At 42.6% G+C, this 27834-nt stretch overlaps 3 protein-coding genes across 4 annotated transcripts; 1 reads left to right on the forward strand and 2 right to left on the reverse strand.

Annotated features, from left to right (window-relative positions):
- The first annotated feature begins 98 nt into the window (after positions 1-98).
- On the forward strand, positions 99-6659 carry was (Wiskott-Aldrich syndrome). Its single transcript, XM_022763293.1, has 11 exons — positions 99-358; positions 1183-1323; positions 1530-1616; positions 1790-1886; positions 3598-3627; positions 3739-3774; positions 3872-4070; positions 4190-4365; positions 4481-5061; positions 5215-5326; positions 5441-6659. Exons 1-11 carry the CDS (start codon positions 257-259, stop codon positions 5497-5499), a joined length of 1620 nt encoding a protein of 539 aa, XP_022619014.1. The 5' UTR covers positions 99-256; the 3' UTR covers positions 5500-6659.
- On the reverse strand, positions 6481-16805 carry LOC111235010 (semaphorin-3F-like). Of its 2 annotated transcripts, XM_022763292.1 has the most exons (19): positions 16561-16805; positions 16298-16422; positions 14272-14408; positions 11127-11287; positions 10958-11020; positions 10710-10829; positions 10414-10507; positions 10162-10281; positions 9896-10041; positions 9675-9789; positions 9503-9572; positions 9211-9355; positions 8881-9103; positions 8709-8797; positions 8578-8619; positions 8319-8476; positions 8158-8225; positions 7939-8066; positions 6481-7479 (listed from the first exon to the last, which is right to left on the reverse strand). In XM_022763292.1, exons 3-19 carry the CDS (start codon positions 14381-14383, stop codon positions 7102-7104), a joined length of 2232 nt encoding a protein of 743 aa, XP_022619013.1. In that variant the 5' UTR covers positions 14384-14408; positions 16298-16422; positions 16561-16805; the 3' UTR covers positions 6481-7101. The 2 variants fall into 2 exon arrangements, with proteins under 2 accessions (XP_022619013.1, XP_022619011.1); XM_022763290.1 differs by having other exon boundaries at positions 16298-16805.
- A 5974-nt stretch (positions 16806-22779) lies between these two features.
- LOC111234855 (testis-specific Y-encoded-like protein 4) lies at positions 22780-27622 on the reverse strand. The gene is made up of 8 exons (XM_022763052.1): positions 26226-27622; positions 26045-26122; positions 25844-25955; positions 24891-25045; positions 23778-23854; positions 23349-23542; positions 22962-23034; positions 22780-22786 (listed from the first exon to the last, which is right to left on the reverse strand). Exons 1-8 carry the CDS (start codon positions 27189-27191, stop codon positions 22780-22782), a joined length of 1662 nt encoding a protein of 553 aa, XP_022618773.1. The 5' UTR covers positions 27192-27622.
- Positions 27623-27834: the final 212 nt, after the last annotated feature.

Genomic DNA, 27834 nt, shown 5'->3' on the forward strand with positions numbered 1-27834 from the left:
ACTCACAGTGCACTGCCTCCCTCTGAAAATGGAAGTAACACATTCATTTGTGCTCTGCGTCTGAGAGAAAGAAGAAAAGTGGGGGTTAGAGAAGTGCGGTTGCCCATTTCCTGCTTTGAAATGATGTGTGCACAGAACAGAGAAGAGAAACTTCCTTGACTGTAGAGCTTTGTATTCCGTTATTGTAAGCGCTGACGCTCTTTCAAATGCTGTAAAACATTCACTTAAGATAAAGCAGGAGATTTATCAGAGGACCATGAGTCGTGGATCTAAAACTAAAATGGAGAACGCCCGCAGCCCTCTGCTGAGCCTGCAGGAGAATGAGAAGTTGGAGGAGCTGCTGGGCAGAAGGTGTGCTGTAAGTTCTGAGCTGACCAGAGAGGGGGTTGCCCACTGTGGGGTGATATTCTATCTGTGTCTGTCCTGACTTGTATCCTTTCTGGTGGAACAGTTTATTGTAAAAGTAAAAGAAAAAGGTATCCAAGATACTTCTGGTTATTCTGGTTGCTACAGAACAATGTAAACTGTTTCAGCCCTCAAGACCTCTCTTTCGCTCTCTCTCTCTCGCCTTTGGTGGTTAAACATTATATCCTGAATTTCAATGAACACAGTTGACAGTTGAAACTTCAGCTGAGGATTTTTACATTATATATTTAACTTCAGTAACAACAGTAATGTAGATTCACACTTGTCTGATCTGCTTTTCGTTACTTTATTTGCTTGTCTTTTTATTTTTTGTTACATATATTCAGGTAAAGAACTAAGAACTCAAGTCTTATTTTAACACATAAAATTTACTGTGCGCTAATGCAAATGCAGTTTGAAAAGACTTGCTGACATTAGGTCATCAAAAAAGGAGGTAGCTGTATCAGGAAATGGTGGCTGAACCATTTCTTCCTCTCTGTCAGAATTAGACGCTATCATTGGGTCTAGTGTTTCTGTCGAGCAGAAGTTGCTTTATTCCTGACTCTGTATTAGTCACTGAAGTTCACAGCTGTACCAACAACAAAACAATCTAATTTGAACTGCACTTTTTTTTTTAAAGACTTGTACACCTGCAGTGGCAAATTAAAAATATCACCATAAAACACCAGATTTACATGTGAACGGCCATAAAATGATCTCAAGTGTCCTATCAGCACTGAACTGTTTTCCATGCATGTGTTGTCTGTGTGTGTTCAGTCCATGGCCACTGCAGTAGCACAGTTGCACATGGCTCTGCCTAACAGTCCATCCATATGGAGTCTGCAGCACACTGGAGTCGTGTGCTTCGTCAAAGACAACCCTCAGCGCTCCTACTTCATACGGATGTTTGATTTGAAGGTAATCTCTTGCACAGTGGTGCCCTTGTACCAAGAATTTCACTGCAAGCCGACATAAGAATATTCAGGCCCTCTTCAGACTGATAATCACTTTGTCTATGTTGACCCTCTGAAACGTTACAAACCTGTCAGACTGACTCAAATCCAGACAGGGTCAGATCTGGAGTATTATTGAGACAGTGGAATATTAACTTTTTTTTTTCACAGGCAGGGCGGCAGGTTTGGGAGCAGGAGCTCTACAACCAAATTGTTTACTCCTCGCCACAGTCGTACTTTCATACCTTTGCTGCAGATGTAAGCACACCCTTACTCCACCTCTTCCTGCAACTTTGATCACTGTCTATTACTGATAGGATGTGGTTCCCTTCAAATATCTGTGTTCAAAACATCAACAGGTCACAAATCTTTGAAATATTGGTTGAGATATGTGTGCGTTTGACTCCGTGTTCACTCGTTAAACAATGCAGGATTGTCAAGTGGGACTGAACTTTGCCGAGCAACAGGAAGCAGAGGCCTTCCAAAGTGCTGTGGAGGAGAAAATCGACCAAAGAAACAACCGTCACGGTCAGTGAGGTCATAACCAAAAATGTTTATTTTTAGAATTATAGAGCATGAAATACATTTTTAATGATTCATAGCTTTACCACTACAACATGTTTTTGTAAATGTTCTTGGGCTTATATATTGTTTGCAATATATACTGGAAAAAAAATAATTTAAATCCACTTTAATGAGGTGATTTTTGCCAAATTCTGATCATTTTAAAAGTGAGAATGCTGGTGCAATGATAAATCATAATTGATAAATAAATACATACTTTTTCATTTAACCCCCTGTACCCCAAGCAGTTTCTGGGCGTTTTTATGACTTTACACATTTTTACCCACTGTGGCTCATTTTTCACAGCAATATAAAGTCCTGTACCTCAATGGAAACAGCACAACAATGGCTAGAAGAAGGGAGAGTTTTAAATGTGCAGCATAGCATATTTATAGTGCCATAATATCATTCAAAGCAACTATATACAACACTACTACTACAAGTATGCAGAGGAACCATAGTCATGCCAGTCTGCATCAGTTCCTGTCTAATGCAGTCACAGTGCCACACAACACTTTCTGCACTAATATATATGTATATATGCATATATATACACACAGGAGTTTATATATGTATGTATACAAGGTATTTATAATGTAATATATATTAGAAGCAGAATCTGTTGCTCCAGGTGACATTGTACTGTAAATATTATAATATAAATAGTTTATTACAATTTATTATATGTGATATTAGTATTATAATACCTTACAGGCTATTATAATATGTATAAATACAACCTTTCCACATTTTTAGAGATACCATACGATAATATGATGAAATATAGACCTACTGACATGTCCTCAAATGGGTCTTTCCCTTCCTCAAATCCCTCTGACTGTCTTGAAAACCTGTGAGAAGCTATTATAATACTTATAAATATAACCCAGACACATAGAGATACAGCATGCTAAAAGAAAAAGAAACAGGTCTGAAACAGGATGATAAAAGCCTTACTCACACGGATCAAGACAGGTCGGGATCCTCGCCTGGAGTCGCTGGAAATCCGGTTGTTTAATTCGTTCTCGCAGCTCAAACTATCTTCCAGTAACTTACTAACAACCGTCTTCAGTCTATATTTAGTCTTTATCCTTTTTGTGTCATGATAAATTTGTTTTACAACTCAAACTTTTTAAGTGTTGTGTGTGTTTGTCTCCCTATTAATCCACGCTCTGCACTTTGTAAACAAATGCTGGCAACTTCCGTGCGTTAGTGTGACGTGACCACCTGACATCGACGTCATCGTGGATGCGATGAGAAGCGTAGATTTATCCGTTTTTTAAATGCTTTAGCTAGAGTTAGAGCAAACCGTTTATTTTAGGGATTTTTTTTAATAAGCCATGTAGACTGGAGCGATTTCGAGGAAAGACTGCAATTTGAAGCTTAAATTCTGCCACATTTTCTGACGGAAGCGTATGTCACACCTGGTTAATTCACGGTCCAAGTTGGAAGTTCAAAATCCGACGATTCTCTCAGTCTTTACAGCTTCTGGCTGTGATAAATGGTTTATTTAAGGCGCTTTTCCCAAGAAAGGTGGTTTTTCGATCCCATGCGCGGGCTTGGGGCTCAGGGGTACAATACATGATTGTTTTAAGGGTATTTTAAATATATTTTATTTATATATTAAATATTGGATTATGGTGAAAACTGATCTCTCTCTTCTCTTTGTTGACAGACAAGAAACAGCGCCCCCTGCCACCTAGTGGTAAGATAGTAATTAACTTCAACACAGCAACATGCTGTTGTATCTACATGTATAGCAAACTGTATGAGTAAATATAGGTATTTCCTCTTTTCCCGTTTCCTGTCACTCTAGACAGAGGTTCCCTGCCTCGACTCCCGCCTGAAAAAGGTGCGTGACTCCTCAACATGTCTCAGCTATAACTCGACTTTTACCACCACCTGAGGTTAAGTGCCAACTTGTATGTTCTCTGTATCTCCTCCAAAAGCATCATCTGGTAGCCCTGGATCTTTTCCTATGGCCACGGTGGACATCCAGAACCCAGATATCCAGTCTTCACGCTACCGCACGACACCTTCAACCTCTTCCTTATCTCTCAGCATCAAAGACAAGAAAAAGGACAAGAAGAACAAGAAAAAGGGCCCCAAACTCTCCAAAGCAGACATAGGAGCACCCAGTGGATTTAAGTGAGTGTTTGAGCCGATGAATGTGTTGCCTCTGATCTCTGAGGCAGTGACGTTTGATAAATATCTTGACAGGATGTTGTTTTGCAATATCATATCTCTTTTTGTTTCCTTCATGTCAGGCATGTTAGTCATGTCGGGTGGGATCCCAACAACATTGACCCTGATCTGTGGAAGCTGCTCTCCCAAGCTGGGATCAGTGAAGCTGAGATGAGGGATGAAAAAACCTCTCAGCTCATCTATAATGTCATCGAGCAGTCTGGAGGCATGGAGGCCGTCAAACGGGAGGTGAACAGAGGTGAGACAGCATCATTTTCTACCTACTTATCAATCACACTGCTCAATACAGGCTGATGTAATGGCCTAAAGCCTGGGCTGAGTTGTGATGAGTATCTTCTTCCACTGCATTACAGCTTCTGGACCTCCACCCCCTCCACCTGGCAGACAAGGGCCCCTGCCTCCTTTGCCAGGCTCCACTCTCTCTGCCCCGACCCCTCCACCTCCACGAAGCCGCTCCGGCCCCCTGCCTCCCATCCCAGGCCAGTCCTCACGAGGTACCCCATCCGCTCACCCACCTTCAGCACGTGGAGGTGTGCCACCCCCGCCCCCTCCAACAAACAGAGGCGGACCTCCACCACCACCGCCACCTGCACTCTCGGCGTCCTCACCACCTTCCACAAAGTTCTCTACTGCCTCAGCTCCGATGTCCTCCCACCACGCGCCTCCTCCCCCGCCGCCATCTAGCCAACAGCGTTTTCCGCCTCCTCCAGTCCCATCTGCACCCAGCAGAGTGGGCGGAGGAGGAGGAGGAGGTGCTCCACCTCCTCCTCCACCCCCTCCTCCTCCACCTCCTCAGGCTTCTGTTTCTTCAGATTTCCCACCACCTCCTCCCCCCTCCGGTGGCCCAGCACCACCTGCCCCTGTATCCTCGGGAGGAGGAGACAGCAGAGGAGCTCTGCTGGATCAGATCCGACTGGGGAAGAAGCTCAGAAATGTAAAGCAACTTCCTTTTTCTCCAAAACATTTCACATATGCTATATATAATTACACGGGTCTTAATTGTCATGCTACAATGTGTCATAATTAAAATTTTGCTTACAGACATTCATGTTTAAATGCTGTCCTCCCATCCTGGTGTGTGTTACAGGTGACAGAGAGCCCTGATCCAGCTCCATCCTCGTCTCCAGGATCAGGTGAGGGCATCGTTGGTGCTCTCATGAGTGTCATGCAGAAGAGGAGTAAAGTCATCCATTCCTCTGGTAAATATTAGACATGAATTACATCTTTACGCAAAGAGAGAAAAATACATGCATGAGTTGAACCAAGAGGAACCAAACAAAGTCCCATATTTTTATATTTGTCCTCTGTTTCAGATGAAAGTGAAGAAGAGGGTGGAGATGAAGACGACGACGACGACGAATGGGACGACTGATGCAGAGGTTCTTGTTTGTGTAGATTTTGACGTTAGTTCAACTGTGATTTTTAGGGCGAAAACTCTGGGTAGCAACATTTTTGGATTTTGCAAACTGGAATATGAGTTGTATATGAGACAAACTGTAGGCGATTAAATAAACAAGTCATTTAACGTAAAGGACTGTGAAGGACACACTTAAGAGAATTCTGAAATGTTTATATATTTGTTCAAACATTTCCAGTGTAGGATTGATCAGCATGACAGCACGTAGCACTGTGTTACTCACAATGAAGGTGAATGGTGGCTCTGACTGGAAAATATATTGTTCCTTGTGCTTCCATTGAAAAGAGCCATTTTTAAAAAGAAGTAAATACAGCTTATGACAGAACACCACCAATCAAATACTAAATCTGAGCCAGTTTCATTCCCATTTTTGTAATAACATACTGTACATGAAAATTATGTTCCTGTATCATTTTCTCATACATCTGTGCAAAGATCCCCAAATTCCCTCTAATACCGCCACCGACAAAGTGCATAACTGGAAGAACACTGTATGCTATACATATCTTAAACACTCACATACTGCAGGTCACTAGAGCACGGGACAGTAAGGGAGCCATTATATGACAACATCCAATGGAATTAGCTTAACAGAATACATTACACCTTACAAACATCATAACACACCAAGGTTGAAAACAGAACAGTAAAATGTACAACTTGCAACAAACAACGACAGATACAACAGCATGCAACATCTGCATTTATATCATCATACTATCTTCATACAATACAAGAGTAATCCAATGACCATATCATGACCATATATATTATATTCACAATCAATATATTACATTTTTGTTTCAAGATACTTAAAAAGACCATACTTGTGGTTTTGCATGTTGTAGCCTCTTAACTACATGTTGCATTGACTTTACATGACATTCAAACATTTTCCAAAACAACAACAAACTTGCCTGAAATATGTGATGCATGTTTTTTTTTTTTTTTCCTTTGTCACAGTAACATTACAGTTGGTAATCCAGTTGTGTTTTGCAAACTCTTCCTTTGTGGTGCTTTCAAGGACCATCCAACATCTGGCAATTAATGATCAGTGGCAGAAACTTTTATTTTGTCATGGGATCAATTTAAAAGAAAAATAATAAGCAAACATGGACATTGTGAAAAAGTGTGTTTTTTTTTTTTTTTTTGGTTTCTTGCACTAAAAATGTTGATCTTCCACAGTGATTCTCAAGTCACTGACGCTGGGATTTCCTACAGTCACCTGAATGTACCAACAAGAAAAAGTTTTAAAACAATCCCTATGATATGCAATCAAATATCAAGTCTGTGAGTTGATTTGATTGTCAAACTAACATGAACCGATACCCGAATGAAACATACAGTATTCTTTGAAAAGTGGTCATCAGTAATGTAAAACATACAAAATCTGTGTTTAGGCTGACACCTGCAAAACCACCAATATAGTTCTTTAACGACAGCATGACAGCATCACCAGCCTAATGAATGGAGGTAACACCAAAACATGCATGTCAAACATAAAAGTCCACCATAAAGTCCAGACAGGCCAGTGTTGGACAGCGTCAGCCCCGTCCTCTAGCCGAGGCCTTGGTCCTGGCTCTCTGTGTGTCTGCGGCTGGTTCGCTTGCGCTGCTGCTGCTGTTTGGGACTAAGCTGTTCCCAGTAGGACTGGCAGTACTGATTAATCAGTCTAATCTCAGGCGGGAAAGGCGTGGAGACGAGGGATGACTGTGGATACGTTCCCGCTTGGCGAGTTTTTGGCTCTTCGTCCTCATCTTGAGCAGTGAGAGCTAAAACGATGTCTCGATCCAGGATGCGCAGCGCCACGCGGGCCACTGTGTGTTTAAAGTTGTTCTCGGTGGCGAGGCAGTGGTAGAGACCCGCGTCTGATTGGTTGAGAGACTTCAGGAGGATGCCGTGGTTGGTCTTCAGGAGACCTCCCACACGGTTGAGCTGTGGAAAAAAGAATAAAATAAGCAGAAAGTCTAAGTGAGGGAGGTGTGTGTTTGAATTTGTACACAGAATACGTGTAGGCAAGTGTTTGATCCCTTTAAAGCAATTCATTCATCATTAATCACTTTCTTGCAGGGTATTAGATGAGAAGATTTGATATCACTCTCATATCTGACAGTAAACAGGAAGCTATAACCAGCACCTGGTTAGCTTAGCTTAGCATAAAGACAGGAAACAGTCAGTCTGGCTCTGAAATTCATCTGCTGGCATCTGTAACGTTTCAAGTCTAAAAACAACAGGTTGAAATTTTGGGAGTATGTGCTATTTCCTGCCGACAAGACTATTTCCTGCCGACAAGACTTATATTTGTGTCATACCGAGTGGTAGCGATTTTTTCAGCTAACTCTCTGCAAGAATGCAAACTGCAGGACTTCCCAAACTGTTAATGCTTTTCCTCACCACTTTCCTCTTTCCTTCCCTCTGGAAAAGCCACTTGACGGTGGCCTGAGGAGAGCGAGGCTGGCACTCTAAGAAGGTACTGCTGCCCTCCACCCCAAACTGCACTGTTTCTCTTAGACGTTTCTCCACTGCAAAGAGACACAGAAGAAACAGTGACAATCGCTTGAAATAAAAAGATATACATGTGGTCTTTAAACACACACAAAAAAATTGCCACACCTTTGGCATTGAAGCCTCTGCACTGCCTCAGTGGGTCACCATGTTTAACGTCCTGTCTTCTGCTCCTCCTGAGACAAAAAATTAAGAATGAAGTTGACTCAACACATCCTGTCCTTATTCTCTAGAAAAAGTGCACTGGGAAGCTGTGGGGCGTCCCTGACCTCTTGGTGGAGGGGGTGAAGGCAGAGCAGCTCTCTCCATCCCAGGCACAGTAGGGGTCCCGGGCCAGACAGCAGTCAGAGCAGGCCCTGCCATACACACCACAGCGGTGCAGCGACACCTGGGTCAGGCCCGCGTCCGATGACACGTACAGCTGTTGCTATGGTGACACAAGCAAAACAAAACCAATTCGGTGAGGCTGTGAAGAAGCTGTTGCGAAGTAGGCACTGAAATGTAAATGTTCCAGAGGAATTTACTTACTCTTTTAGAAGATATCTTCATTGTTTTGACAGGAGCCCTGGTCTGTAAATGAATAAAAAGAAAAATCAACACGATTTTATCTTGAAATGAGAGAATTTTCAGTCATTTCAGCGTCACACATCTAAACATACCCGAAAAACCTCCACTTCCTCTAGAGTGAGTTCCTCCATGCTGATCGGGTCCTTGGGCAAAACAATAACTTTTTGCACAGTGCCTCGATCTAGAAGGGAAAGAAATTATATTCAAGTCCTACTTTTTCTTGCCAAAATAATCCTCCCGCCCCCAGTCCTGCAGCTGTCTCACCTGTCCCCAAGAAGAGCACCTCGTAGCGTCCATCCACAGCATCCACCTGATCCACCACCAGGGCAGTGAAGCGGTAGTCCACGCCGGTTCTCACCACCAGGGGGCGGCGGTGGATAGGATAAACGGGATGGAACATGAGGGGATGGGCTCTGATGAAATCCACAGCCTCATCTGAGAAGTTCTTGGAGGAGCGGATGCCAGGGGTGAAGGTTCCTCCTGGACACTGGATGGGAAGACAGAAGAGGAGGAGTTTGTTTATGTACATATGTGTTTAAATTGTTTAAAAAAGGTTTATGTATGAATGGATCATATCGCATGACTGAGACATACTGTTCCAGGCCTTGGGTAGGGGATCTTGCCAGTGTACTCTGTCCACTGGTAATTATGACCATGTTTGTGGGCAAACGGCCCATTGAAAACGTTGCGGATATCAGCCATTGAGTAGACGCAGACTGCTGAGCCCTTGAACACAGAGCTTAAACAGAAACAGTGAAGGTAAGAGACAGCATTTGGAGACACTTCGCACCCAACTCCTAAAATTAAAACTTGAATCGTCTACAAAAATGTGAGTTGATGAGGTTGGGTGAGGTGTAAATTAACCAAGCTTCTAAAAACGACTCACCCCGCTGTGGTGAAGAGAGCATACACCATAGGGTTTCGTTCATCCTGTGTGGGTTGAATAAACACATCCCCTGGAAGAAGAATGATATGCAAATTCAATAACTCTGTGTAAAAGCGGTTGCAATTAAAATGCAATCAGTTTAAGCGCGGTGCTTATTTTATCGTGGCCTCACGTAGTTCATCAAACCGTGTCTCCACTCCATCTTCTCCTATCACTGAGCAGATAAGACGAGCCTTCAGGAACGTCGTCCAGCGGTTCACCAGGGACTTCTGCCCTCCTTCATCATTCTAGACAGGAAGGAAATTAGGTCATGATTCAATATGTACAACACGTTTCACATTACAAGGTACGCTGTATATCTTTCCACTACATGCACAATGCAGTTTGGCTCACCAGACACACTCTTCCCACCCTAGCTAAAACGCTGGGGCTCGCCCCACCGCTTGAGTCGAGACTCTTCTCACGGAAAAAGAAGTAAAGTTTGTCGTCGTTCCTTTCTGCACTGTCAGGGATCTGCTGGATCTGAACAAACACAGGCTCTAGTGGGATAAAAACAGATAAGCAGAAAGAGGATTGAGGCAAGTGGTTGTCAAATAAAATGAGAGGAACCATAACCTGTAATCAGCAACATTTACCTCCTCACACCCACACTTACTCACCGTTGAGCCACCTGGAGTCATACTGCTCTGTCCTGATTGCTGTTCTCCCTCCCATGGTCCTAAACAGAGCAGCATCTGTACTCATGAAGTCAATGTGGACCCCCGCATATAGGTTACCATCTGCAGAGGTGAGCCAATGAGAGAACAGAGAGGTAAGACTTTGTGATTCAGTGGTATAAGACATTTAGATTTAAAGACATTTAGATTTAAATATATATGTTTTTTTCCGCCTGTAAATGAAGCATGGCTTACTGATTAGAACCGCAATGTTCTCCTGTGTGGGATCATAGGAACATTTTCCCTTCCCTGAATCCACATACCCAGGGACCAGCCTAAACAGGTAGTCCTGCAGAGGCAGATTAGACAGGGAGAATATGCATAATAATAGACGTCACATGGGAGCATGGGGAAATCATAAACAAATCAGTGTCCCAGTTTGTAGTCCTGAAATATTTAGCAGGGCAAATCTTTCCAGGCCTACAACTCAGGGATTTTTTTTTTTTTGCTGTAAATCCCACTCAGGGAACTGCAAGCGTCTCTGTGTTCACCTCTGCCCTCCAGCCTCTGTTGATGAATGTGCAGATGGGCTGGTACGCCCCCGTTCCGCAGGTGTAGAGGTGGGTGCGGTTCCACGGTTCTATCAACCTTACAAAGTTGGCACATTCTCCCTGGACAAAGAGGAGTAAGACAAATGGAATTCAAACATCATTGTCGTCATCGTCCCGGCATGAAAGAACAGGTCTGTGATTTTTTTGTTTTCTTTTTGAAAGAGCAGGATATAAACAGATGATCCCACCTGTCTTCCCTTTCCTGTCATCTGACATTCTCCCTTTCTCTTAGCAGACGCTGGCCAGTGGATCTATTTTTTTTTTTTTTTTTTCAAAAAACACCAAAAATACTGGATTATTAATGATCATTGCATTTAGAGATGTAATGCAGACTAGGTTTAAGAAAAAGCAACGCACAATGAGTGGCTCCTTGTTGACATTGTGCATGTCCAGAGCCACCAGGTATTCCCGGCTGCCCAGGTAAAGACGGCCCTGATCCTGATCCATCAGGAGGATGCGGTAGTCGCTGGTGTTGAAGGAGAAACTGAAGGGCCGTGCTGCCCGAGTGTCCATCAGTTCTGTGTGACAAAAAAGTTTGCAGCAGCTCTGTTAAGAAAACATCACTTTATTTGGAAAACCAACAGCAGGGGGAGCAAAGTTCACCTCCCAACAACTATTCACTTCATTCCATTTATGCCTTTAACATGTTTCATTACTGACTTGAATGAACTTATGGTCCCTCGATGTTCTCACTTCTTTTCTGGAAAATGTGTGTCACTGATTAAATATAACTCAACTTAGAGCATTTTAGGAAACATATTCGCTTTTAAGATCTCAATATTTTATGTGTCCTGACTGTCTGATTGAGTTTAAGGCACCACATGCCTTGTGGAGACCGAAAAGCCGGTCCCTTAGGGAAACACGGTCAGTGGAACGCGCTGCTAATTCTTAAGATCAGGATTGTGTTCAGCAGAGCATAACCTGTTAAGACACGCTGCAGTGGAAAATGTTTCTCCTTTTTTTTTTTTTTGTTCTCTTGAAAGCTTTGATTGAACAATTTTCATCTGCTGCGAGACAAATGGACTCTGTACAGCACTCCGCCTCTGAGTGTGATTTTTTTTTTTTTTTTTCCATTCTGCCATCCAAAAAATTCATTGCATCATTTTACACACATAAAAAAACAACACACACTCACACACATCTGTGGTGTGTGCAAGATATTGACAACCATATGTGCACACTGCGACATGGTGGAGGCATGTTAAAGACAGCAGGCTTATATAATGACAAATGTTCACACAGACCCTCAGAAGCCGGCTTACAGGGATTCGAGAGGAAGCGCAATCTTTATTTACATCAAAGGGCCTGCCATCTTCCTTTTGAGGTCAATGTTAACAGGATGCAGTCAAGGTGCCACTAAAATAAGCGATGCAATCGGATCTCCGGGCGACACGGGATGGAGCCTCCGAGGTGGGACAAGGCCCGGTTCTGCTCCTGAGAGGTAAACACAGGATAACAAGCCTCTGGCCGAGCTCCACTGGGCCATAGTGGATTCACTGAAGAGGCTAAATGTAGAAACACCACACCCCTATACATGTCTCCATTCTCCAAAAATAGCAAACAATGTACTGCCATCATCTGGTAAACATTCAGCAAACACTTATCCCCTGACAACATTCTGACACTGATAGGGAAACACTGGGAAGGACATACGATTCAAGTATGGAGCTTCAGCTGGGCCACTATAAGCTCTCATGTTACAACCTGACAACATATTGTCACTAAGGCACTAATGACCCATTGCTGTTTAGTCCCAGCCCTATCTCAAGCATGAACAAACTGGTGACAGCACCATGAGGGCATGGGGTCCTAAAACATGGGCTCGATTACACTGCACATTTTGCTCTCTAGCAATGCTGACTAATTCTATCAAATGAGACTCAGTCAATCCCTTTGAAGTGCGCACAACTGACACAACTTCCCAGCGACAGAGGAAACAATACGAGATCTCTATCCTCTGCAGGCCTCCTGCACCCCAGAGTGTCACTATGGCCGGTTCATTCGCTCACAGGAGTCACATGTCCTCCAGCCGCCCCAAAACCTCCTCCACAGGCGCCTCAGGGAACAAAGAGACTCGCTGTCACAAACAATGAACAATAAAACCTTGGAGTGGCAGAAAACAGTTGGGGAGTAAATCCAACTTTTCTCCTTTTTGTTTGGCATTAGGGGGAAGGGTGACCGGGGGCCTGTAGGAGCTCACCAACAATCTAATAATTCAACACCTCTCAGCTGTTTTACACAAGCTCCGGTGTATGAATCTCTCATGAAGAGCTCTGTACAAATGTGAATTCCTGAATTCTACACAGGAAGGAACATGATAAAGTTCAAGACCAAACTTGTGTAATTGGTCAGACTGTTACTTTATGCACCCTGCTGCAAAAAAAAAAAAAGAAAAAAGAAAACGCACTGGCGTGTATAAGCTGTTTACCGAAAGGGTATTAGTGTTAAAGGTCATATAAAAATGCACTGCAATTACCCTCTCAAGCCTCAAATGGAATGATCGCTGTATACAACAACCATCAACTGCATGTACACAGCTGTTTTCAGTCGTACAAAATTTTCTGTATTCAGAACAACACTGCATGACGACTGCCAGAAAATATTAAGCACAGACCTCATGATAGCTCACCTCTAATCTGCTTCAGATGTCTCTTGTTTACAATGTACAAAATCATAAATGTTTCTCATTAAATTATGGAAGTTCAAAAAAAAAAGAAAAAAGATAAGACAGAGATACGTCTACTCCGCCTAGACCTGACCCGGGACCAGAGCGCTTTGAATCACCTCCACATCAAAGAGCTGAGGAATGTTATAAAATCTGATTCCAACCTCTAATTCTCACTTACAGGTACTTCAGGTGTGACGTGGGGGTGTTTTTGTGAGTGTACACGTCCACATGCACAGGTGCACTTGAAGTGACATGATAGAGATGCAGAAATAACTGTAATCATCCAGCATTGTTTTGATCAAAGGTGTCATCCACACATCTGTAACATGAATCTTCACTATTAGAGTAAATGATGACAGGGAAAATCCCAAAAAGCCCACAAAAAAAGGATTTGAAAACACTGTCCCTTCATGAATCTACACCTCGCAGGCAAAACATTACGCTTCTAAAATATCACTTTGCTCTTCTGATCAGATTTCAGGTGTTTCCTTTTTGTGTCACCGTGTCAGACATCAAAAACAAAGAAGAACTGACAGGTCAGACTAGTGTGCGTGAGGGTTTAGGGTGTGGGAAGAAATTTTGTCGAAGGGCACTACCAGTGACCAACCACACGTAATATCCACCTTTTGTTTTCAGCGTCGCACTGTTTGACATGTGGCAGGAAATACGTTCTTTACATATGTATGAAGAGGAAACATAACCGGTGGTGTGGATACGTGTGTGGGTGTGTGCGTGAGTTTGTGTGACTTAGTGGGAGACACCATCCAAGTAAAAGAAACTATTATGGCAATCCCTGCTGTCAGAGGGAGTTTTGGTTAATCTGTATGAGCTCACCTTTGAAGGAGAGGCGAACCCTGGGAGCAGACTGCTGCAGGCCCGAGCCTCTGTAAACACACAAGGCTAACAGGAGGAGTTGGGCTCCAGATGCTGTCATGGTAACAGTCATGCAGGTAGCCCACAGAGATCTAAATCTGGACAAAAAAAGAAAGAGGAGTGAACTATTATTATAGAGTGCCCCATGAGAAATACGAGACAGAAAAAGAAGGAAGGACAGGCAAGAGACTCTCTCTCTCTCTTTCTCTCTCTGATCTCTCTGATCAGAAGTTTGGCCTGAAGCCTTCCAAGGCGAGAGGTATAGTCTGGCAGGAGAGAACAACGTCCAAAATCTTCACACCTGCTCTGGAAAATATGACAGCCCTATTATTTATTTAAAGTGTAAATGTAGTGAGGTATGTGTTAAGACTCTATAATGTTATTTGCAAGCACAGTCACATGGAAAAAAGTCTGAAAAACAAGTTCAATGTCATTTTGTCATCATCTTGTACATTTTATTAAACATGTTATATTTTCTTAAAGTACATAATTCATCCACATTTTCATAGAAAGCTGTATGAAAACAAGACCGCGATGCCCATCAGTGATTCCCTCTGCCTCTCTCTCCGTCTTTCAACAAAGCACGTCTACGTACTTTCAGAAGTTGACGAGTGAAATACATGACAGTTCAAAGAAACAGGTAGTCGTCGCTGAAACCATCTCTGACAGTTTAGGGGTGTTGAAACGTAGCCTAACTGTTAGACCTTAACTCTGCATTCATTATGTATCTGCACTTTGCTGGAGAGGATCCCATATAAATTATGAATACTAAAAGCTGAGTCCATAACATCCATTAAATTGTCTCCCTGAAGGTGTGCTTTGCTCAGGCTATAAGCCATCCCACGGGCTTTTCCTTTTTTCTCATGACATCCATGTAGGCAAGGCCTCTGGTGGCACACGGTACAAGGCTTTTAGGGAGAGGTATTCATGGGGAAAAACTAGTGAGATTTCACAAAATGTTCATTGTATTTCACAATAATATTCACGTGTGACACATTCTGTAAAAAAAAAATATGTCCCCATGAAAAATCTGAACATTCTGATGAAACTGCAGCGACTGGCTTGGTGAGCATTTGGAAATTAAAAACAGAAGCCATTGGAAACGCCTCACATGGCTTCCTGGCATAATCACACAGTTGCCATATATCTTCTCACCAGGGAGGCTTGATCTCTGTTCCTCTTATAAAACACTGTAGAAGTGCTGTTCATAGAATGTAAGCACCATGAGATGTGTAATCAAAATGATATGGACATGCTTTTCTTTTTTCTTTTTTTTGCCATGATGATTCACAGGTATTAATCAGCATAAAAAGAATCACTCATTAAAACAGCTCCGGATCACTTTGACTTCATATAAATTACATAAATACATTTACATTTGAATAAAATGTTATTCAACTAATCATGTTAAAAAGGGCATATGGCAATATGAACACCACAGACACTTTTTCAGCCCCTACTTGATTTTTTTTTTTTTTTTTTTTAATGATTAAACAATAGGCAAAATATCCATGGCCTGGTGAATCTATGTCAGATCTATGTCAAAAGAATGTAAAGGTAAGTATTCCAATTGAAATATCTTTTAGATATCTAAAATCGACATTTAGAAAATATGACTAAAACATTATACTGTGCCTGAGGGGCTGTATATGTGTGTGTGTGTGTGTGTGTGTGTGTGTGATGGCCTGATTGTATAGTTTTGCATGAATGACGGTGTTTCTGCTGGTTTTCTGTGGTGGGTGGTAACGACAGGACAGAGTAAAGTTCTGATGTAATAATATATGGTTTCCCCTTTAAAAAATAATTATAGGATTTCTATAACCTAGTTTTTTTTTCCGCTGAGGAGTGCGCACTTACCTGTGAACTCAACATCCAGAAATAGGAACCGAACAAATGTGTGCACTTCAGTCACCTTCCATTCAGACTGCCATACAGAGTAACTAAACATGAGTTAAAAGTTAAACCGGAGAGAAGTTAAATGTCCTACCTTTGATTTTCTGAGTGTCTCGACAGCCGCTGAGCCTCTCTGATCCAAAACTTGCGGGATGTTACCGCTGCATTCCCCGCGTTTTGCGCCTCGGAGCTGGATTGGAAAAATCTCTCTCAGCAGCACTGCGCAGGCACAAAACAATCCGATAGGTTTGCAAATTCCCCCAGAGAAGAAAAAATAAATAAAACGCTGTCTAATCAGTCGCCAGAACCGACTGCATTTCTTCCATGAAACATTAAAAGAAAAAGGGGAAAACACACAGCTGATCCCTGAACGCTTGTTCCACTCTATCCAAAAGTTTACGCCTGGAAGGCAGCGACCATCACCGTGATGCGAGCAGGATGTTGTGTCCGCGGATCCTTTAAAAGGGAGTTTGAGGCTGTTTGAGTGTGAATCTAGTGACCAGGTGCAGGTGTTGGGAGAATGTCTGCCCCGCTGTCCTCTCCCTTCTGTTCTGCCCCCACCCAGCCTTCCCTCTCCTGTTGGCCCACAGCAGCATTGGACCAAACCTCTTGGTACACCATATGGGTATGATTAACCCTGTCACTGCTGGTAAGTTCAGCACACTGCTCCACTCTGCTGTGAACTGTTGTTCAGCTCAGTCATTTTCTCCTGGCGAAGTTTATTTAACCTGAATAATTCAGTTAAATGGTGATGGGCGTGCAGCCACAGTTTTATATGAATGTTTTTCTCATGCACTGGGAAGGGCTAGAGACTATTCTTAATACATGATGCAGGGGCTGAAATTCACTATTAAAGAGGAGCAGAGGGAGAGGAGGTCTGCTACTTGGACCATGTCACCATTACTCTTTAGCTCTACATGAGAGCCAGGTCAGGCGAAAAAGATTCCTTAGATTCCTGTGTGGCTGGCTCCAGCGCTCATGACAACGGTGACAAAGCAACCAGAGTGGGTGGGTGGGGGGGGCACTGGATGTAAAGGACATCCATCCTGTTAAAAGAGCTTTGAGCTTGAAATTAAAACAGCTTTTAGAGCGCCTCTCAGCCTTACTGGCTTTGTGGTGAGCTGTGACGCGGTAGAACCACAAAAGCAGAGGGTGAATGTATTCTGAGCAATGGCCCTGCGAGACAGTAAAATAAATTAAACACATGAGGTGATGTAGTGTGCCAGTCTGGAAAAGGTCACAGAGGAGGGCAGTCCCAGGCAATCCAAAGACAGGCTTTAAAAAGCTAACTTTCTGAACTTATCTTTAACGCACATTCTTGGGTTGGATTCATTGTTGCGCACAGGCAGAGTATGTAAGCAACGACCTTATCTCAAGTTGGGTATCAGCCAGATGTGATGTACCAGCAGTGACGTGTCAAAGATGTGTCCAGGAGGGAGTCTTTGTTTCCCACCCCACAGGACGCATCCCACTGTTTCCAGCTGAGGAAATGAGTCACGAGTGTGTGCTAAGTTCAAGTTTCCGTGTGCGCTCAACTTTGACCATGGACACGCGGACACTGACCAGCTCCCAGCGCTTCATAAGCACCTACTAACGTCATCCATATCTGTCACTGAACCATCCTCCAGCCCGGGTCTTATCTGACCAGCATGCACCCACTACTGCCTCAACATGCTACAGATAGCAACAGCTCTTTACTCGCCATTAGAAGGGTTTTTTTTTTTTTTTTTTGCTCCATTTATGTAAGTAAAAGGAGCAGGAAATAGTGGTTGAAGAGGCCCGTTACCTCCAATATGATGGATGGATATGTGATGGATGGATTTTGTATCATGAAGACAGACATTGTGGATTAGAAAACAAACACAGAGTGTGTTTTCTTGGACCACAAAGGGCCCTGTCAGGAGGATCTTTTCGTCTAATGGATAGGTAAACTGAAAAGTGAGGTAGACGTTTATCCCTGTAGGCCAACCCAAGGCTGATGAATCCTGGGGCCCCCAGACACATCAATCATGACAATACTAAGGGCAGGGTATTGTCCCCTCGAGGAAAAGCAACCCATTATTTGACCCACTGATGGTCTTTCCTACAGTGTATTGATGAATCGAAGAGTGTTTGAACATGCCTGCTACAGAGAGTCCAGGGCGTCACCATAGACTACCATGACCTTGAGAGGAAATTATAGGGTAGAGAAAATAAAGGTACAGTATTCACCAGGATTATTTGCTCTCTATTTCCAACCACGGCTCCTCTCACATGACTTTACAAGTCCTCTAATTATTATCTTACAGGTCGGAAAAAAATGTAAACATCAAAATGTAAGATAAGGGAACAGGTGCGGCGTGTGTCATCTACCAACTTCACACACCAATGATTATCAAAGGAGAGCAACTTTGGAAAACATCTTTGACATGAAGGGCGCGTACGTGGCGCACATTCCAGTCGCAGCCTGCTCGCCTCACTCTGTATTGGAAGTAAGGTGATTGCAGGTTTTTATAGAGAACGCAGCACAGGCATACCGTAACTGCAGCTTCCCCATGAGATGGAGCACCGTCTGCAGTCGTCCAACATGCCACGTGTCCACCAGGCCGGCCAGCCAGCCAACCATCCAGTCAGCCACCATCTGCCTTGAAGACGAGACTGGCACTCTCCCTTGCTATAAAATGCAGCTGGGAGTATCAACAGCTGTTGAAGAAGAGCTCCTTCCATACAACAAGGGGTGTGTGTTGGGAGGGAGTGAGAGCTCGTGCACACGAAAAGGGAGGATGGTGAGGATGTGAGGCAGATGAGAGTACAGTGTCTTAAAAGGTAAATCTGTCAGCACTCTCGCACAAGCCTTTGGTAATTGCCAGTTAACGATTAAGTGTCCCAGTGCAAATAGTCCCAAATGTTTTTTTCTGTTCTGAGCGTGTGTGACTTCAGCTCCATCTTAACTTCTATGACAGACATTGTTTGTGCTCAGAAAATCAGGGGAAAAAATCTGTCATGCTGAAAGAAGTGAGAATAGAGTGCATGTGGCTCTCTCGCTGGCAGACAAAATTGTATGCCAACATACATGTATAGTGTGTGCAATATGCACAAACACACATGCACTTGCTCTGCTGCTTGGATTAGAATTAAATTGATTTATCTTATTTCTCTCTCCCTACCCTTGCTCTCTCCTCTCTCTTGCGCACATCCTTGAGACACCGGACTCCAGGTGAATTTCAATGTCAAAGACAGGAAGGTAACGCAAGCTCTGCAATCTGTTCACTCTGTCAAGTGGTTATGTGTGTAGGTGTGTGCGTGCGCTCATGTGCATGTGTGTACAGTATGTGCAGTGTGATTGGTGGGGGGCAGGCCTATTCATCTGTCTGGTGTGATCGTGGCTCTCTGTAACTGGGCCTAGGCGCGAGTATGCACTCTGTGATCTCCCAGATAAGAGTCATCCATCTGCTGTGTGTATCTGTCAGGACCCAGGCAGCTCTGCTTATCACTGCACTCATCCATTTCCCTCAATCATGCTCACTCTATTCTCTTTCCCCATCCCTCTCTGTTTTCCCCTCTGCACAGTTCAAATGCTGTGCTTCATCTTGATTAGCCGACAAGCTGACGATCACGCGTACGTGCACAAAAGCTGCAAATGCGTGTGTGACACGCAGCTTCTGCAAATGTGCATGCATGCATGGAGGTGCAGGAAAGAATGCAAGCTTTCACAAAACCACCAAGCATGTACACATGTGCAGAAACACACACACACACACGCACACCATACACACACACACACGCACACACACATACGCAGACAGGTAGTTGGTATTCAGGGGCACTACCTCAATCTCTCACATTACTCGCTATAGAAAGCAGCACAAGCCCTTTTTCGTTTACACTCCCGACATCAGTCACACAGATGAAGAATGAGCCTGTGTGTGTTATCTTTTCATTTTTCAGTCTACAGTGAATCAGTCTGAGTAGCGGATTCCAACAAACTACTTTGTGAAACGTGAGAGCATGAAGCAGCATGACAAGATGATTTGTGTACAGTAGCAACACCAGCTCAACCCAGGGGAGTGTAGTTTACAGTGGGGAATCCATTTAGGGTTTTGCCACCGCATACATAACAAAGGCTTCACAGACAACCCTCAGACCACAAAGCAGCCCGAGGACAGTTCTGTTGTCCCAGCAATCTGTACTTAGTTTGTCACGATCAATATTGTAGGAACCAAGCCCATTATTAATTCATAGTTATAAAAACATTGCGCTCTGAGGTAGGCTGAATAAAGCCGCTTCAAAGAGGAGACAAACACTGTGTTTCACTTGGGATCATTTCACGGGGTATAATGTGTTTCCATCATCAGTATTAATAGTATATGCCCATCCTAGATTGCATACCCTGGGTGCTGCTGGGCCCACAGCAGGACAGGTTTTTGCTAGAGGAATATTTATAGCTGTGCATTAAAAGTGGAATCAAGGGTTTAAGTGTACCATTGCAACACCACTGCTGTTCCTTTGTCTGGGCCTGTCCAAAAATGTCTTGCCCAGGGCTATTTGCAGTGGTACATTCAAAATGTCAGTGATATCACACACTGCTGTCATATCAGAGATGGAATACATTAAAGAACAGCTGTATCTCTGCGGGTTTTGTTTGATTCTTTCCTTCAAGAGCACGCTGCAGCCAAACATGTGAGAGGTGACTTTTATGTAAATATGTCACACATGTGCTTTGTTATTAGAGCTGAAGATTTGAAACAGCTGAGTAAAGGCAAGATTGAGCTTTTTTTTCCTTCTAATTTCTGCAGATGTGAATGTTTAAATACTGGTACTCAAGTATTTAATGCACTTTAGGACATTCTGTTTTCACACATAACCAAAATTAACACCTTCAAGTCTAACAAGAGGTGTGAGAGTAAGTTGAGCTACACTGCCATCTTGTGGCAAATTGCAATTCACTTTAGAGAGAATATACAAATGTAGTTTACAGTATATGTAAGCTACAGTGTATGTAAATGCACCAACAGACAGCAAAAGTGAAACAACTGCCTATTTTTTATTAGGTCTAAGTCAAAAGGTGGACATTTATCTTCAAGCAAACAAAATTAACCAAAGCAACAAACAATTAGGTCTCTTTAAACTACAGTGTTCTATAAAACACAGCACACAAAATATAACTTTCTGATCATGTTTTATGAAAAAACTCCAGATTATTTGATAAATTTATCCATGGATTAAACATGTGTACTGTCTTATCCAAAAGACAATGCTGAAATATTATTTACAGGTTCATTGCTAAGAAAAGTAAGCAAATACAAATACTAGTTCTGTTACAGTGCACCCCATAATGTTTCTGTGAATTAAAAGACATTTACTCGACAACTGTGCACCGCAAATTATTTCCTCTAGACAGCCTTGTAAGTAATGTAATCATCCTGACTTATATTTCATGCTCACAGGCATGCCATGATGTGGACGTGTAGAAAAACAACGTAATAAATATCATCTTTTTAAAAAGAGGATAACAAATCCTAATACACATAACACAAAAACAAACCTTAAATGATTTAGAAAGCAAATTCAAATTAAGTTACAATTTAAGAAGAAAAGAAAAAAAAATACAAAACTCAGCCACTTATTGTAGGAGTGTGTTACAAAAATGTAGGAATCCACAGAAACATTGATCAAACTACGCAATGATTTTAAACATCAGAGATGGTTTACAGATTGTTAAGAGGGCTGGAGGATGGTGTATAACAAGACTGAACATAGAGGAGGGGAAAACACAGGTATTATATTAAAACAATATCTGTTCCTATTTACTACAGTAGAGTACACGTTTCCTTATACACAGCCAACAATAACCAGAGAGTGTAAATGTCTGAGAATCAGTAAAGTTCTTTCAATAAAACTACCACCATGATCATCCCTGAGAACAAATTTTGGTTCAGTACTCAGTGCATCTGAAATGTACTGTCATTATATCAATTTCAGCTTGTGACACGTTGGCCTCACCACATGTCAATTCTAAAAACAGCCAAAACTTTGTCTTGAAATGACCACTAATAATGCCTCGGAAGGTTTCAGTGTTATTCGTTTGAAGGATTTGCAAATGCAAGATTTAATGCCAGCAAGTAGCGGCAATCAAAATCTAACCTACGCGTGTGTGTGTATGTGTAGGCTGTCATTCTATGTTCTTCGTTAAATAGAAGAACACTACTTGTGTGAAGCTGTTGTAGAAAAAAAAAAACAAATTTTTGCAAAAAAGGTGAGAGTACATCAGAATACACAGTACCGAATGTAAAAAATAGAGGGGAGACGTGCTGCCTTGGCTTTATTATTACAGTGAACCCTGATTTAAAATGCTTCTATGTATTTTAGGTATAAAAAAACCAAAAACTGATATTCTGTGCATAAAAATGACTAACATCAGGAAGAAGGATTCAATGTTTGCTCTGGTACTCTTAGTCAACCTCAGCATCCTCTTCATCTTCCTGGTCTCTGGTCCCTTGATGACTCGCCTTCTTCCACATATACCACCTTCTCCTCCTCACTTCTTCTTAGGCCTCCTCCTCCTCCTCCTCCTCCTCCTCCTCCTGGTCACTGTCATCAGAGCCTACAGGACAAAAGTAAGACAACTATAATTTCAAGGTAAGGTTGTAATTACTCCTCAAAGACAAAGACAAACACACACACACACAAGATAATCAGAAATCAAAAAGTAGAAAATATGAAAACCATGAACTGTTATCCCTTTGTTTGGTTGTTTGTGATCGTGGTGAATTTGCAACGCTGCTGTTGAGAGTCGTGTCTTACCGTCGATCACAATTTCTCCACCATCATCCTCCTCCCCTGGGCTCTCATCTGAGGAGGAGATATTTTCAGTCTAATCAGTTTAGCCTGCATTACTCAAACATTTATATTTCAGCTACAGCACAACCAAGTCAGCTTGATGCTAACAAGCCCTGGGCCTCTCATTCACAACACGAGCAACAACAGCAAATACTGTGGATTTTACACACAGAATCATTTTACAACAGCTATCTGCTGACATCTAACTTTCAAAGTATGTTAAAAGCTAAAATAATTTCTGTATAAAATCAAATGCAATGCAAGAAATGTGTATCTGTATAATTTGGGGTTTTAGCTGTCTTTTTAAGTTCTACTATACCACTGACCTGCGCTTGGCCCCCTGTCCTCCTCCTCCTCCTCTTCTTCTTCTTCTTCCTCCTCTTCATCATCTTCCTCCTCCTCCCTACTGTGGCCTTGCTCAGCCTCACCAGTCTCCTCACCAGGCTCATCATCTGAGTCGGATATTACCACACACTCATCACCGTTACCATTGTCAGCTGCTCTAGTCCCGCTGCCACTACTGGAGAAAAAAATGTAAATACATACGTTCAGTAAACACACTCATTGTTTCGGTATGCATCCCACCTGGTTTCACCAGCAGGGAAAAAAATGTCAGGAAACTGTTAAAGTTTTCACATGAACTATAATTTCAACGCCCTGGGGCTGAGAATATTTCTAGAATTTATAGCTTAATTAGTGGTTTGTCCCGGTTACTACACCTTATGTACACAGCTATGACAATGTGTTTGTTGTACCTGCCATTCTCCCTCGGTTCCCAGAGTGGAGTGAGGTAATATCTCAGTGGATCTCTGTACAGGTCGTCTTTAAGTATCTAAACATCAGAACAGAGATTATTTCAATACATTCACATTTTTTTGTCTTTCTGCAAACTCAAGTAAAAATTTCATCATAATGCAAAACACTGTATATTGAAATCAGAGTGGACCCCAGGAAGAGTAGTTGCTACCTTGGTAGTGGCTAAAGGGGATCCAAATAAATAAATAAATATGTTTGGAGCATGTGCTCTCTTTAAGTGTTGTAATACACGATACATAGTCCTGCTAAACCGAGACAAAGGTATGAGTATCATGTAGCACATATGGTAAAAGTGTCATAATTGTATTCCTTAAAATTTTTTTTCTATTATTTGTGATTACAAAATCTGAATCTGTGCATATTCCTGAATCGTTTGTTAATCATAAACTAACACGAAAGTTGAATAAATGAAGAAATAATTACATTTTGTTAAACCATTCAGACTTTAAAAGAGTTGTTTGTAAGTGTAGCTATTGCTACATGGCCAGCGTTAGCATTAACAGCTGTTTACTTACCAGTCTTGCCAAGAGCCTCAGCCATCGTTGCATTTACAATACAAGAGGTTAGAATAGGTCCTCTGAGCAGCGGTACTTCTTCAGGGCAGACTGGACGCTACAGTGACTCGATATCGGAAAAGTGACGCGACGGTCCGAACAGGCTGAAACTAGCTAGTTAGCATGCTAACTTCAGTAGAGGAAAAGAAGTGATAGAAATAGAAGACAGCTCTTGGCGAGTAAAGGAATGAAGGTTGATGCTGAACTCTCAATGTTTCTTTTAAACTAGTGAGTAAACAGCTGTTAATGCTAATGTTGGGTATGTAGCAATAGTAAAACATCAAGCACACATCTGGCATATAAAGGGTGCAATTAATTGTTGTCTAGTGGCATAAATGTTACATATCATAATAAAACTGACAAAATACATGTCACCGGAGTAGTACACTGTTTAAAATGGTAACAAATCAAACCTCTAAATATGGCAGTGTTAACCTGCTGATCTCTGTGCGCTACTGTCATGAGCCCATGTTGGTATGAGGATGCAGTCATCTGTACCTGTGCTACATCATCTTGTCCTGGGTTGCTATGGTCACTGAACCAGCTGAAAAAGGTCTGATAGACCCCACGTGTCGATTTCCTGGGTTCGCTGTGGGCTGTCAGATTTTGTCCACGATGCCATAGGATGGGGTTGGAGAAGGACATGGGGGATCCTGAAAACATGAGCACCCAGGATTAGAAGGTGACCTAGAAACTAAAGGACGTGTTGCTTTTAGGAAGCCTCAAATTACAACGAAAACTCATCCTTAGATGAAAAGTACTGTCAGAGCTTGCTCTATCAGTTTGAGAGACAAAATATTAGGTTTTGCTGCACAGTTCAAATTGTAATTACCACTTGTTTGTCATTGCAAACAGGGGATTGATATTATGTGTCTGTAATAAAACACTGTCCTCTTATACTCACTGCTAATCAAGTTAGGTGTATGATCACATAAAAATTTACATGAGTTTATATGCTACTTTACATTAGCATATAAATCACTTTGAGACCATAGTTTGTGCAATAGCAACTAAAATATTCTCACAACATCCTCTATTTGCTGCTTTTACTGTACAGCTACATTGTTAGACGATTGTGGGTGTGAAGTTAACAAGTGCAATCCAACTTCCTCAGTTTTCTGGCAAGCTGCTCTTCACGCTCAGCACTTTTTAATAGTTGTTCCCTGAAATGTGTTGCCATTTAACTTTCTTACTCCAAAATATGACCTAATGTCCTCTGGTTGGAATTTATTGTTTTAGATGGGTTTGCCGCTTTCTAATACCAAATAAAAAACAAACTGTGTGTAGCAAATGACAATATTTTGGTTTTGGTACAGAATTCAGATTATCCCCTGTACACAATGAATTAATAGTGCCAAGATGCAAAGTCTGACTATGATAACACTATGCATTCATTGAGAATGAGAACTATGTACATATAAATGACTTTATCACCACATGCTCATTTTTACCTCCCATCCCAAGGTGCAGCTCCTTCATGATGATGTTGTTCTGGAAATATGGGTTCCGTCTGAAGTGGAAGCGAATCCTGTAGCCCAGTTTGTTATTCTTGAAAGACTCGATCTGGTAAAGGCACAAGGAAAAGTCTGAGTTATGCTACTAGGCATATACAACAGCCAGACTTTGTAAGAACAAACATCAACACTTCCTACCTCAAGATCAGTCATGTAACTAAGAGCATCTTCATCAGTCTCGTCAATGTGAGCTGAAAGATGAGGATGGTTCAACAGCTGGTATATTCAAGTTAAGAAAAGACCCATTATATGTTCATTTTAAACACTCAAACACAAAGCAGGAATGGAGAAAGAAGGACATTTTTCATTTTAAGGATACAGCTGTCACCCAGAAGCCAGGGATGGTTTTTGTAATGGAGCTACGCTGATCCAGATGTGGGCGCCGCTGACGACTAATCTTCAGCTCCAGCCGTTGATGAAGCCGGGCGCTTTTCTTCTCAAGGGCTTCCAGTCTCATCTGTACCTGTGCCAGGAGAGCCACTGATTGTCTCATCTCAGGGGCCATCTTAACTGACACAATGGCACACTCCCCATCATCGTTGTCCTCATTGTCTGATGGGAAAGAGGAGCTTGGCGTGGACGAAGATCCAGATATGGATTCATCACCTTCATCTGCTTCAGGCACATCATCTGCATCTTCTCTATCAGTACTGTGCACAGATGTGGAGCTATCTGCTGCAGCTGCCTGCGTTTTAGAGCCTGTTTTGGAGGAATGCTGGCCCCCACGTTGTTTGAATTTACTCCCCTGTTTAACCTGTTTAGCTTTTTCAGATGAGCAAGGAGTCTCTTGACTGTCTTCACCGTCTCCCCCTGTGAGACTGGCGAGAGCTTCAGCAGCTGCTATGGCTGCTGAGTCGGACTGGTCCAGAGGAGCAATGGGACGCCGCTCTGATCCTGCTGTCTTCTCTCCAACTTCCTTTGCGTCAGCAAATCCATGTGCACCTGAGGACTGTGGTTTATCGTTGTTGCTGGCATCGTGACCGTCAGCATTGGAGTTGTTGACAGGAAATGTACTAGTACCACCCGTGCTAACTGAACCCTTAAACGCTTGCACGGCAGCTGGTTCTTCCAAGCTATCTTTTGACTGGCCCTCGCTCTCAGCTGCTTCTTTACTCTCAGCTTCACTGTTTTTGCGACTTTCCGAAGTAACCCCGGCTTCATTTAATGCGTCACTTACTTTTGAGGACTTGCTGGGAATCGTGCTGCCTTCATCCTGGCTGGGTGATGGACACCGTTTCCTCGATGCAGAGTCAGCGGACTGTTTGCAGTCCGTCAGTTCACTCATGCTAGCTAGCTAGCCAAATAGCTAACAAGCTAGGTAGCCCGCAAGCTCAGCTAAAACAAACGTAAATGCAATCGAATACTCAACAGAACTAGCTAGTTAGTTAGTTGTAATTTTGTTCCTTGGGTCGTAATGTTACCTACATTCTCAGTGAAGCTGGAGGAGGAAGCAGCACTCCTATGTCTCCGCGGCCTTGCGGAACGTTAACAATTAGCAGGCTATTGCTAACGTCAGTTAGCTCACGTTACCCAATGCGTGTGTCCTCGCAGCGATGGCTGCATCACATTTCCACGAATAATAGTCCAACAAGAAAGAGTCGGCACAAATAGTAAAACCTTCCCGTGCTATACCGTCTTTAGGGACAATCTGCGTTGTTTATTTTAGTTTGTGTTTGCATTATCCGTTAGCTTACTATCCGTGCACCGACGTGAAAGGAAAACAATCCTCTGATTGGCTACGGTACGCCGCGCTAAAACCTCTCCACCAATCATTTATAAGGGTGTGTTTACATGGTGATCTGTCTGTAGCAGCGGTTTAACTGCGCAGCAGCAAGTGCAGCAGAAAATCACAACCTCGAGAAATGTAAAATATATTTTATACGTTTACTCTACAACAGCAAAACAGACTGCAAGTTACGTGACTTCAA

Source organism: Seriola dumerili, unplaced genomic scaffold (genome assembly GCF_002260705.1).
Source record: "Seriola dumerili isolate Sdu_G_001 unplaced genomic scaffold, Sdu_1.0 BDQW01000468.1, whole genome shotgun sequence".
NCBI lineage: Eukaryota > Metazoa > Chordata > Actinopteri > Carangiformes > Carangidae > Seriola > Seriola dumerili.

Bases quoted from the DNA above. Each gene is read 5' to 3' on its own strand.
- LOC111235010 (XM_022763292.1), bottom strand. From the start codon at position 14,383: ATGACTGTTACCATGACAGCATCTGGAGCCCAACTCCTCCTGTTAGCC. The intron at 11,288-14,271 runs GTGAGCTCATAC...TTTGTCACACAG, and splicing joins GGTTCGCCTCTCCTTCAAAG to AACTGATGGACACTCGGGCA. The intron at 8,620-8,708 runs GTATGTTTAGAT...ATTCATTTACAG, and splicing joins AGGAAGTGGAGGTTTTTCGG to ACCAGGGCTCCTGTCAAAAC.
- was (XM_022763293.1), top strand. From the start codon at position 257: ATGAGTCGTGGATCTAAAACTAAAATGGAGAACGCCCGCAGCCCTCTG. The intron at 3,775-3,871 runs GTGCGTGACTCC...CTCCTCCAAAAG, and splicing joins TCGACTCCCGCCTGAAAAAG to CATCATCTGGTAGCCCTGGA. The intron at 4,366-4,480 runs GTGAGACAGCAT...ACTGCATTACAG, and splicing joins CAAACGGGAGGTGAACAGAG to CTTCTGGACCTCCACCCCCT.
- LOC111234855 (XM_022763052.1), bottom strand. From the start codon at position 27,191: ATGAGTGAACTGACGGACTGCAAACAGTCCGCTGACTCTGCATCGAGG. The intron at 25,046-25,843 runs GTAAAAATGAGC...TCATGTTTTCAG, and splicing joins GCTGCACCTTGGGATGGGAG to GATCCCCCATGTCCTTCTCC. The intron at 23,855-24,890 runs GTACAGATGACT...TCTGATGTTTAG, and splicing joins GACAAGATGATGTAGCACAG to ATACTTAAAGACGACCTGTA.